The 12315-nt window shown below is 48.2% G+C and overlaps 1 protein-coding gene across 1 annotated transcript; it reads left to right on the forward strand.

Moving 5' to 3' along the window:
* Positions 1-1236: 1236 nt before the first annotated feature.
* Positions 1237-6964, forward strand: si:dkeyp-92c9.2 (uncharacterized protein LOC571482 homolog). Its single transcript, XM_010873132.4, has 2 exons — positions 1237-1844; positions 2494-6964. The coding sequence occupies exon 2, from the start codon at positions 2713-2715 to the stop codon at positions 3694-3696; it is 984 nt and encodes a 327-aa protein (XP_010871434.1). The 5' UTR covers positions 1237-1844; positions 2494-2712; the 3' UTR covers positions 3697-6964.
* Positions 6965-12315: the final 5351 nt, after the last annotated feature.

The following is a 12315-nucleotide window of genomic DNA, read 5'->3' on the forward strand; positions in this document are numbered from 1 at the left end:
CTTTGGCCAACATCCTCATCCCTACACTATGTCCGAGAGTTAAAGAGACTGGTAGCCAGGCTAGTTTTAATCAACTTCTAGGGAACCCTAACCCACAGATAACAGAACCTATTGATGACGATGACTTATAGCCCATGTCACCCGCCTATGTGCTGGTCGGTGTGCCTGTAAAGTGTTTCTGCTTCAGTTTTGGCCCAATGTACCGTTGATAAGTGCTCTCCGGAGCCTAGGGTACTGTGAAATATACAACCCATAATCATGGAAACAACCCATCAAGATGGCTGCGTGAGAGAGACACATCAACTCACACGCAAGAAGACAATATGGCCTGGTAGCCTACGGCTCTACATGGCTATTGTCTCCCGCACTGACCCTACATCTCGGTAGCGGAGGCTTTACTTAATTCTAAATAGGCACTAAAGGCACCATTTGGGACACAAACTACAACAATCCATTATCCGTGCAGAAAGATGACTGGTTATTCAGGTCACACAGCCATGGTTGTCCTAGTTACGGTGGTTATGTTGGAGTTATAGAAGAGTTTCACCATTACAGTTATGTAGAGCAAGGGCCAGGTGAGTGAATGTCACAGAACATAACGCAGGCCTGCAGTTCCACACAGGTAGCGTAGCTAGGTAAGCCCTTCCAGAATCCTGTACATCTATGGGATTTTCTTATGAAACCCATTTAGTTTCTTTCAAAAGCAGGACTACACCATTATACACTTTCTGGGGTTCATACTAAACAACAAACATGACAATGCAAAATGCAGGAACCGAACAAAGACAGAACCACATTTAAAAAAGAACATTTCAAACCATAGCTCTCCTGAGACTTGAAACAAGGCATTATACATCAGGCCTGACACAAGGAAAGTCTTAAATACATGTAATTGGAGAACGTTGTTTTATCTCTATGACCACGTTAACAGTCAGATAATTTGCCAACAAAATATCTCAAGTAGACCCAATCAAGCCATATCCCTTATCCACCCTCTGTACACACAAACACATGATAAGCAAGTTGAATATCTTCAGGCTATTTCTATTTCAACAGACTCAGTTTCTATCAATTCGCCATGAACGCGATAACGACAGTCTTGTGATCCAGAACGCAGCGGTGAACTGAACAACGCGTCGGCTCTCATCCCTGAGTGTTTGTTTGTGCGCGCGTCAGGCAGCTGAGAAGCACACGCGACCCTGCTAGGAGGAGTCTGTCAGGGAAACGATTTGATTAGCCGCCTCGCGCCACACGGTGCGCTCAGTAGTTTACGAGACCGATCTGCGGGGCTGACACCGGGTGTTGTTCCCCTGCCAATATTATCTTCCTCTTCATCAGATAGAAGCAGATTAAGCTTCCCCGACTTGTCGCTTGTTCCGCGTTAGATTATAATCCAAAAGGCATATAAAAGTGGATTGTGGATATACTTTATTTACATTAACTTCGGCTAAAGTGTTGTATTCCAAAATGGAATGCATCGAAAGAACAGTAAGGTCAGCTATCTGAGAGGACTGACCAGGATTAGCTAACTCTATTTCTCAAAACGGAGAAGCCTTTTGGATTTATGCGTCTGTTTGCAGCTATTACTCCGCGCGAAGTGCCCCGGACACCTGCAGACGACTTGACCAAAACGGTCTGCTTCTACGCACTTCCCTACTGAATAAAAAAGCGCTCAGAAGCGCTTCATAACCCGAATCAATCTGTTTCGAAGTTATCTGAACAGTTATCAATGGTACCTTCACACAGACGATCCATTTGTGGCCCTTGGCTGTTCAGATTTGTAAATCTCGGACTGCAACGACTAGGATATGGACAATCAGTTGACACCGACACGGGACATCTAGGTGAGCATCACAGTATGTCCCTCCTATCATTAGTAGATATTTTTTAAATACACGCTCTATGTGGTTAATTGTAAATTGTTAATTTGCTCTGTAATATTCTCTGTGTGCGGGATTTATTCATTGTGCAGTGTTATTGTGAAAGCTTGGTATTTTCGGCTTTATTGTGGTCCTGGTAAATTGAGCATTGCATATTGCGCAATTGGAATGTAAAATGTAGTTGTTTTGCGCACAACAATAGCCTACAATGCTATAAGAATGTGTTGTTTTGATTCTGTTAATATAGCAGCATGAATGCCCAATCTAGACCCATGTTGTGACTCTAGATGAGACAGGAGCCTGTGGAAAATGATTCGGGAATTGTATGAACTAGTTCTGGTCCAGCATATATTGCGCGTTCATTTACGTTATCTACTAGAAGACACACGATCGCCCCGGACCAGAGCTGCGTCTTAATGCGCTTTTTTGTGGCTGTCTTCCTGGACAGGGATGCGCAGCGCTGCTTGACAGAACAAACCAAAAAATTGAACAAGCGTCACAATTTATTGTTGTTAGTTGTTACAAATGTATTATTTCCAATGTTTACATATTTACTTTTTATCGTGAACATCATATATATGTGTGTGTGTGTGTTGTTCTTGTGTTTTGGCAGATAGTGGCAGGGTCACCGTTGGCATTTAAATGGTGTCAACATCAACTGAAAAGTTTCAAAGTTCAACTAAACCTCGATAGATGCCAGTCATCTCTTCACCATCTTCGGTGCCTGGATTGTAAGCGCTGAAACGGGAGAGAGCGGTGCCTCCAGCCCGCCCCTGTCCAAAGTCAAACGCACATATTCAGCGCAGTCCATTCTTCATTGCACTGACTCACCATGGGCACTGTACTATCCCTGTCGCCTTCGTCCAGGAAAAACGGCTACTACGACAACCGTCCCGGTTCGCTCAACCACTACCCGAGCCTGAGTAGCCGTTCGCTCAACACCCAGAAGGACCGCGGCCTGAAACGGGGCCAGTCCTTCTTCCTGCCAGCTCTCACCTGGAAGCGACTGGTGGCCTCCACAAAGAAACGTGGGGTCTCCAAGAAATGTCCCGTGGGTCCGGAGTCGCTCGGGGACCCACTCAACAACAACAACAACCTCTACCAGAAGGATCCGGTCCTACACCTGAACCGAGAGAATGTCAAGAAGTCCCTGTCGTGCGCCAACCTGTCCAGCTACGACGTGCCGGGCGGGCCGGGCCTGGGCATCGGCTTCGGCCAGGGACTCTACGGTTACAATGTGGGCGTGAGGAGCCAGCAGCTCTCCTCCGTCAAGAAGGCACCGCCCCAGGGAACGGGCGCCGCGTCCCCCAAGCGTGTCATCGTCCAGGCGTCCACCAGCGAGCTCCTCCGCTGCCTGGGCGAGTTCCTCTGTGGCCGCTGCTACCGGCTGAAGCATCTCTCCCCGGCCGACCCGGTGCTGTGGCTGCGCGCGGTGGACCGCTCCCTGCTGCTCCAGGGCTGGCAGGACCAGGCCTTCGTCACGCCGGCCAACGTGGTGTTCGTCTACATGCTGTGCCGGGACGTGGTGGATGGCGACCTGGTGTCGTCGGAACACGAGCTGCAGGCCACATTGCTCACCTGCCTCTACCTGTCCTACTCGTACATGGGCAACGAGATCTCGTACCCGCTGAAGCCCTTCCTGGTGGAGGCTGGCAAGGAGGCCTTCTGGGACCGGTGCCTGGCCATCATCGACACCACCAGCGGCAAGATGCTGCGGATCAACGCCGACCCGCACTTCTTCACGCAGGTGTTTGCCGAGCTGAAGAGCGAGGGAGGCTGCGGCCCGCAGGACTACAACCGCGTTCTGGACCGGTGAGAGGAGGCGCAGAGGGAGAACACCCCTCCTTTTTCCCGTCCCTTGTTCTTCTCCCTCCACCTCTCTGACAGACATTTCTAACCCCGCCCCCATTATTTACATCCAACAATGTAAAAAGGGGTGGGATGTGGGGTCTCCAACGCTGCCCTGTCATGGCGGTGGTTTGTACGGTGGCTGAAAAGGATCAATCCATTAACCACTTGTCCCACCCCTCCCCTCATCCCACGTTGTGTTATGGTATATTCCTAGACCCAGCCCTGAGCCAATGACACGGCATGTGTCGACAATGGGTTGTTCTCAACACGAACCCTGTCTATTCTGCAGAACATTTGCCTGATTTTACTTGAATGGTGGAGCCTGTCATTCCTGACCCGGCACCCACCTCTTGACCCCACCCCCCGCATCTCAATTGTCACTACAGGTGGGGAACAAAAACTCAGCTGTCCTGAATCTATGACACTCCCCCCCCGTCTACCTAAGTCTGGGATTCGTACTTGGATCCAATAATGTTGTCACAGCCGTTTTATCATCACAACAAGATAGAGAACTGGGTGGTGAGATGGTTCAGATGGACATTGATTGGTTGCGCCAGAGTTAAACCAACAACATTGTTCCATAGAATGTCCCGTTGACATTTTGTCTGCCTTCAGACGGACATTATTGTGTCGTAAATCCCTTCGGTCAGCAACGGGGATGGAGAGGGAGCAGCTGAAGCCCATGTGTCATTCTGAGGACCCTCCTGCCGTGGGCTCAGTCACCCAGAAAACAAAACAAATGCTTTTGTTTTTGCTGGGGGCCTTTTGACGTCCCAGGGGCCGAGGGCCCGCTGACCGCTGGGAACAGCCACTGCGCCCTAAATGCCTGACCCTAACCCTGAATCCCAGGCAGAAGTAGCGCAGGACCGTCCATGTCTCTCTGGGTGTGCTGTCATCCAAGGTGAAATCGGAGTCTGTCACTGTTTTCATGTGTTGTGTGGTGGGCATGAGCCCGGGTCAGGGGTGATCAGCTGTTGACCCCGCCAGCCCATTGTCTCCTGGCTGTCGTCGGGGCGACTGTCGTCAGGGCGGCTGCCCGCTGTTGCTGTGGCATTAGTGAGATTAGGAGATTAGCCCCGCCCTCGTTCTCACTCAAGCCCCTCCCCCCCCATCCGCTTCTGTCCTGCTGGGCGATGCAGCTCTGGAGGTGCAGTCACTGGCTAATCCTGGCTGGCCTGGGTTTTATCCGCACGCACGCGCACACACACGCACACGCTCAGACACTTCAATACCTTTCTTCACGTGCCGAGTCCCAACAATGTGAGAGGCAGTGGATTGGAGGATGTTTAAATAAGAGACACAATTCTCCGGCAGGAGTTCAGAGGTCACTGTACAGGCCCGCGAATAACTACATGTCTGTAGTTGCGGTGAAGGCCAGTGGTTGTTGTTGATATTGACATTGTTGTTGTTGTTGTTGCTATCACCTTGGCAACTGTGTTCTGCCTTCAAGGGATTTCAGCTGGCAACCTATTTCCTGTATAGTGCACTACTTAATGACCACATAGCTCCTAAAACAGTGCGCTTCGGAGGCAAGAGTGCACCAGTTGTGGACGCAGGCATGGCTTAATAGTTCACTTTAATAAACCTTTGAAATGAACCCTGGGCGTTGTCGGTTTACCCGTTGTAGTCACTGGTGTGTTAATGTGGGTTTTCCGCAGATGTGCAGAGGTTTATATTTCTCTTGTGCAGAAGTATTTCACAGTTTACACTTCAAACGTCCTTTTATCTGTGTTGCCAAGGCTGTGAAACCTGTACACAGTGACCGACACTTTTGCCTCTTAGTCGTGATTTCGAACCAGTTTTATTTTGCTAAGCTGAATGGGCGGCTGTGGATGAGAGAGTCTGGATTCTCTTCCTCCGAGCGGGCCGTGACAGACGGTTGACCCGCTAATGAGCCAAACCACCACGTCTTTGGTGTGAGAGTCCGTCTGTAGTTCCGAAACACCTCAGGTGAGACAGCCTGTCTCCCGCACAGCACCCTGGGTAAGATTCCTTATTACCCCTATGACCTCTTTGACCCCCATGATCTCTACTGGGCCTATGAGCCCAAAGAGTTTTACTGGTTGTTATGGGACCAAGGTTACTGAGCTATTGGTCACTACTTTTATAAGAGGGGAGCATATAATCCAGATCAGGTTCATCCTCATTCCACTGCCTGAATGCTGTCACACACTTAGGGAATGTGGACATGCTGTACTGGACTGCCAACACACACAGATTAACTCACACTACCTGTCTCATCACACATGCGTACACACACACGCAATCACAAACACACACAAGTACACACTCATGCGCCCAACGCTGGTAATCCAAAGTTAATTCCTCCGCCCAAGCAAATATAGCGAGTGGCTGAGGGATGAAAACATGGAAGAATAAGTAAACAGCGATGGTTCAAAATCCAGTGGGATTTGCTGTTGCATTTCCTCTCTCCTCCCTGCCTGGTGGGCACATTCCAATCCTCACAACAGCTTGGAGGTCTCCAAGGACCAAAAGCCCATTTACCCACTCCTCCAGCTCAGCTCTGAGCTCAGATTGGCTCAGTGGTTCCTGTTGGCACAGGGATCAAAGTTAGGGGTTAGGGTCATGCCCAGGGTTTAGGGTCAGGGATTTGGGTCGGGCCTAGGCCCAGGGGTTAGGGTCAGACCCAGGGCCTGACAGCTGAGAGCGGTGCGGGTCGAGCCTGGCTTGGATGTCTCATAACTGGAGACCACTGTCTCAGTTTCAGCAGCCTTGTTCAGTGGCCCTCCCAGGGGTCGTCTTTGTGTTGGTTCTGTGGACTGTTCTGGTTGGTGATGAGGATCGCGTGGTTGTTTTCGTGTCGAGGTAGTTTGACCTGCACCACGAGGCTCCGGGTCGAGTCCCACACTCCTCTTGTGTGACATCACCAAAATTCTCTTGAACGAAAATGTGATGTTTTCATGTCGGGGTAGGACCCCAGGTTCCCATCCGAACATGATTTGAGTGCGGCGTTACAGGATTTTAACCAGAGGATACATAGCAGGTCTCACTACTGATCTCAGCAGGAGATAGACCTCTCGTTAAGCTATGGCCCATCGGACCAGTTATGTCGTGGATCTCTGGGGGATGGCTGGCCCATTCGGCATCAGAACCACACCTCACTGATTGGCAGTGTCTGAATCAGATAATGGAGGGAGTCTTTACAGAGACTAGTGTTGAATTCCATGTTGTTTTAATGTGACCTCCACCAAGACCCCATGACCCCCCCCCCCCCCCCCACCTTCCCACCAAGTAGATCACCTCCTTATCTAACGAGCCTCACCCCCTAAAACAACATACACATCAGTGTAAATCCAATCACATGCCTGAACGGGATCTGCTTCTCTTGTTTCCAACCAATCATGTCTCATCGTACTACTCAACAGGAACTGTGACTATACCCGTCCAATCAAAGACCTCAGCCGGACCCTGGAACTCGGCTTGATCGTTGGATGAAGACTCTGGTTGGCGGACCGGATATTTCTGGCCACCCCATTGGTCAAGGGATTATCCTTTATCGAAAATGGACTTACAGAGCCTAACTGGACCTAGCCAGGCAATGGGCCAGGGACAATGGAACGACTGTTAAATCGTAACCTATGGATACATACATGGGGATGGAACTCTAGGCTTTAGTGCCTCATCCATCCACCGGGGCCTAGGACCTAAACGGGCCTATAACTGGGACCTAGCCGGGCCTGACCGGGCCTAGCCGGGCCTAACCGGACTCTGAAGCTGTTTAAATCACCATTGCTCTGTGAGTTGTGGTGAGCTTGTTTTCTCAGTGCTATGCTGCTATGTTGAGTAGAATTTCACGTACGACACATATAACTGTCTCAGTGCAGGCTTAAAGGGATGGTTACCGTTGCAGAAAGACATGCGGGTTTCAGCTATTACTTCCAAGGAAGTAAAACATTTTGCAATGTAAACATTTTGCCGTGTGACAAAATTATGTGACGACAGGCATAAAGAAGTCTGTCTTGCTATTATGATTGGGCGCATGTCAGCCCGGTAGATTAGCTCCTTTCTTTTTTAACGTTAGCCTTTCTGATTAGCTTTCTTTTTTTTTTTAAGATAAATTGTGTTTTGAATTAAATGTTATTTCCTCAAAGAAAACAAGAACAAATCTCATCAATTCATCCCGGGTTGTGGGAGAATATATTATGTGCAACAGTATTAGTTTGTAATTATTCAAGTCGCGATGACTGTTATAATTAGAACCACAAACTATTAAGTATCTTTGCCGTTGTGGATGTTATGTTCACGACTGACAGAGACTGAGAATACTCTTGTTTTTGTGAAGCTTTGTGTCGACATTATCAGCATGTGAATATCAGGTGAACTTAGTTTCTCATGTCGCAACCACCTCAAAATGGGGTCTGTGTCTTAGTACTCTGACACTGGAATCAGAGACCCTATTTATACCTGCCTCTGACATCTGTCCTATCCTTCCTGATCCCGACCCGATCATGTCTGTTTACACTTGTCCGATCTGACCACAATCAGATCCCAATGTGTCTTAATTGTTGCGAACCTAGGCAGAATGTCAGAACCACGTGTAAACGAGAGAATCACACACAGGTTATGACGCAATACCACTTCAGCATCGCAGAGGGGTTTAAATTTTTTTGTATTCTTGGTATTTTTTGTGATGGTCGGGTTGTTCTGGAGCGAGGGGAAGTGGGGTTTAAACGCCAGATATTTTGTTTATCCCAAATGGCAACCATATTCACTTTGTAGTGCAACACATTTAATCAGAGCCCGATGGTCCATGTTTAAAAGTAGTGCACTACACAGGGAACCGGGTGCCATTTTGGACGTGCCCCTAACCATATTTAGCGAGGAAGTGTCTCGGTTCACGCCTCTCGCTCCCTCTGATGGTCCAATGAAATGGGCGGATGATAGATTATGGCTGCAGCAGTGAACGGCCACGGCAGCATGTCTGTTTGGGCCCAGAACCGGTGGGATGAATGGAGCAGCCTCATCCCTGGGACAACAGCTGGTGAACTGGTGCACAAAGGAAGTCGTTGTAGCGGTCAGAGACACGGGCAGCCGCAAACAATGACCGGCTGTCCCATCCCCTGATTGTCGGGGCGTCTTAACCAACACAGCACGCCATTGGATGGAGGCCTATGTCCTTTTAAGTCTACAGAGTACCACTATGTCTACCTTATGAAAGGTACATAGTACAATCCTGGTCTGTGAAGACTACATGGTACGTTCCTGTCTCCTCTATTAAGGCTACATAGTGCTGCTAAGTCTGGGTTATAAAGGCTCCATTGTGCTGCTATGTTTACTTTATGAAAGGTATTGTTATGTCTGCTCTATGAAGGGAACAGTCTTAGCACAAGAAATGATCAGATGTTGGGTTAGAGACTCACCTCCCGCCAACCCACGTTCCTGCCCCGGGGGGGACAATGGGCATTGATATGAAGCACAGGTGAAATGGAGAGCCTAGCTTGACTTTTATAAAGCCACCTCATACTGTGTATGTGTAAATGTGTGTGCGCGTGCGCGTGTGTGTGTGTGTGTGTGTGTGTCTGTAGCTCCATGTCCAATACTGTTGTTGACATAACGAGGAAATGTGACAGGTGTTTGTGTTTCATTTGTTAGAATGCATTCATGGTTTCCTTCTGCCATTATGATGATGATGATGATGATGATTCTGTTATTTAATAAAGTATTGAAGTGAAATCCATATCCTTTAGTGTGACGTTATGTGAGAGATCGATAAACAGTTTTATGCTGTAAGTCCTCCTTCCTCCTCTTGCCCTCTCCATCAGTCACACCTTCCACCTGGAACACACACCCATTCTTCCCCATCGCAGGGGCCCTTTAGGCTTCACCATCACGTCCCTGCATTCTGTCGACACCCGCTGATCCTCTAGGGCGTCAGGGAGCCTGGTGCTTGGAGCAACGAGCCAGGAACCAAAAGGTTGTTGGTTTGAATCCGAGTGCTCTTAAGAAAGGCATTTGAACGGGCTGCTCTGGATAACATGTCAGCCCTCCGATGGGTTTGGGGAACAGCTGGGTCCATGAATTGAAGAACGTTAAGTCTAAACAGCAGGAGCGTGCGCGCGCGTTCCATATAGAACCACTGTGGAAGGACTGAACTGCAGAAAAAACACAAAACACACATTTTGAATAATTCATAAAAAAATGACTTTCTTTAGTTCCCTGGTAACCTCCTTCTCCCCACCAGGAGGTTGCTAACGTCTGCTGACACAGAGAAGGAAGCCTCGACCTCGACTCATGTAAGCCTGTCATCCGAAGGTCACATGCAGGCAGCCTGGGAAAGTGTTACCAGACTACCAATTAACATCACACAGTTTGCTCTGATCACTGAGCCTGGACAGGTGGAACAAGAGGAGGAAGAGGAGGTCCATGTGGGAGGGAGGGATGGAGGATGGAGAGATGGAGAGAGGGATATAAAAGTCTCACCCCCCACTCTCCCCAGTTTCAGATTGACTGACTGACTGACTGACTGACTGACTGACTGTCGTTAAACAGCGTAGTGGTTAGAGACGCAGACTGCCACGTAGGCGACCGGCATTCAAACCTCGCCCTGGACAAAACAGATTAGGCATTAGGATTTGTTCAAGATAGACTAAAACTTCGCTGGCTACATGCTTCAGTAGCTACATTATAGTAAGCCTGAAATAAAACAGTTTTTGGTAATATTGTAATGGACAAACTGCACCGACAACAAACATATTGCTCTCCATTTCGATTGATTTCGATGTACATAGTGTAGTTTCCATAGCGTAGTGGTTAGCTATTCAACTGTCATTGTTTTCTAAAGAAACGAACCAGCCATGGAGTAATTGGAGTCATTGTTTCATTATAGGTACTGTACAGCTATTAGCTAGCCATCTACAGAAATCTCTTTCAAATTTAACGTATTGGATGCAGTGTAACAACCTTGTTTGGATGTTAACAAATGTAGGGGACTAGTTTTGAGAACGGCAGAAGTAAACAGAAACCACGTCTATACACACATATCTTGTGAAACAACACTAGCTGTTTAAATAGCGTAGTGGATAAAGACAGTCTGTCACATAGGAAGCCGTGGATCGGCCGGTTGAACTAGGCTGGCCTGGTTTCTTTTCTTGTTTTTAGAAACACATAAACATGTTTTCATACACAAGCATGCATGGATTTACACACACACACACGCACTTAACACCACTGAAAAGTGACAGTTCAAGTCAAAATTAGTTTCATTTTGAGTCACATCATCCTGTGTGAAAGCCTGAAATGTGAAAAGGTGTGATACCAGGGCCTTCAATTCCTGTAAGTGTATTTCTTTGAAATATAATCTGTCCACATTAATCAAATCAGAATAGAACCTCATGGTCACATTTCTCAAACCGGAATGGAACCTCATGGGTCACATTTCTCAAACCGGAATGGAACCTCATGGGTCAGATTAGTCGATCCAGAGAGGAACCCCGCGGTCACATGACTCAGAACAGAATGGAACCTCGCGGTCACATGACTCGGACTGGAATGGAGCATCATGGTTTCAGGACTGCTGCCAGAGCAGGGACTGTTCAGGGACTGTAGTTCCTGAGGTCAGCGAGCTTATGGAGGCCGGGACAGGGCACTGGGAGAAAAGGAAGGAAGGAGGTGTGACAGGACACTGGGAGAAAAGGAAGGAAGGAGGTGTGACAGGACACTGGGAAAAAGGAGGGAAGGAGGTGTGACAGGACACTGGGAGAAAAGGAGGGAAGGAGGTGTGACAGGACACTGGGAGAAAAGGAGGGAAGGAGGTGTGACAGGACACTGGGAGAAAAGGAGGTATGACAGGACACTGGGAGAAAAGGAGGGAAGGAGGTGTGACAGGAAGGGGTGAAGGGGACGGAGGCACTGGGGATGGCCTGGTGTATTTCCTAAGGCCTACGCGATAGCCTCCACTGCTGTTCTCTGTCTTTCATAAATCCTCTGGGACAAGCTACAAAGCACACACACACTGTTCCCTTCACAGTGAACTACTTTTAACCAACCAGCTGAAAGCAGTGAACTAGATAGGGGACAGATAGCCATGTGGGACACGCAGACTCTCCAGTAGTGATCACCAAAGGGAACTGATATTTATGGGCTGGTATAAAATCCTCCAAATGGGTCACACACAGCACTTGAAAGGGTCTCCTCTGTCAGTGGGAGAATGATTAAAGCCAACCCAAAGGCCAACCTAAAGGAGGTGTGACAGGACACTGGGAGAATGATTAAAGCCAACCCAAATCACCAGTTTCTTGGTGTAGAACTGTGTTCAGTTAACAGGAACACACCATGCGTAATGGGCTACGCTCTATGCCGAGTTATGGGGAGTTAACGTGACATTGTTTACAGGGTGACGATAATGTCCACGTCCGACTCAAACTATGGTCATAATGAAGGGCTGACAGTATTATTATACACTACGGGAAGTCAGTTGAAAACCTTACATGTTGAGTTCAACCACAACCCTACATGCCGTCTGTACCTTGAAATATCGAATCTGTGTAAAACCATAGATATTCAGCCTTAGTAATCAAAACTAAGAACACTGAATGTATATAATTATAGTCAATGAGGTTCTACA

The sequence above is a fragment of the Esox lucius genome, chromosome 10 (assembly GCF_011004845.1).
Source record: "Esox lucius isolate fEsoLuc1 chromosome 10, fEsoLuc1.pri, whole genome shotgun sequence".
In the NCBI taxonomy this organism is placed as follows: domain Eukaryota; kingdom Metazoa; phylum Chordata; class Actinopteri; order Esociformes; family Esocidae; genus Esox; species Esox lucius.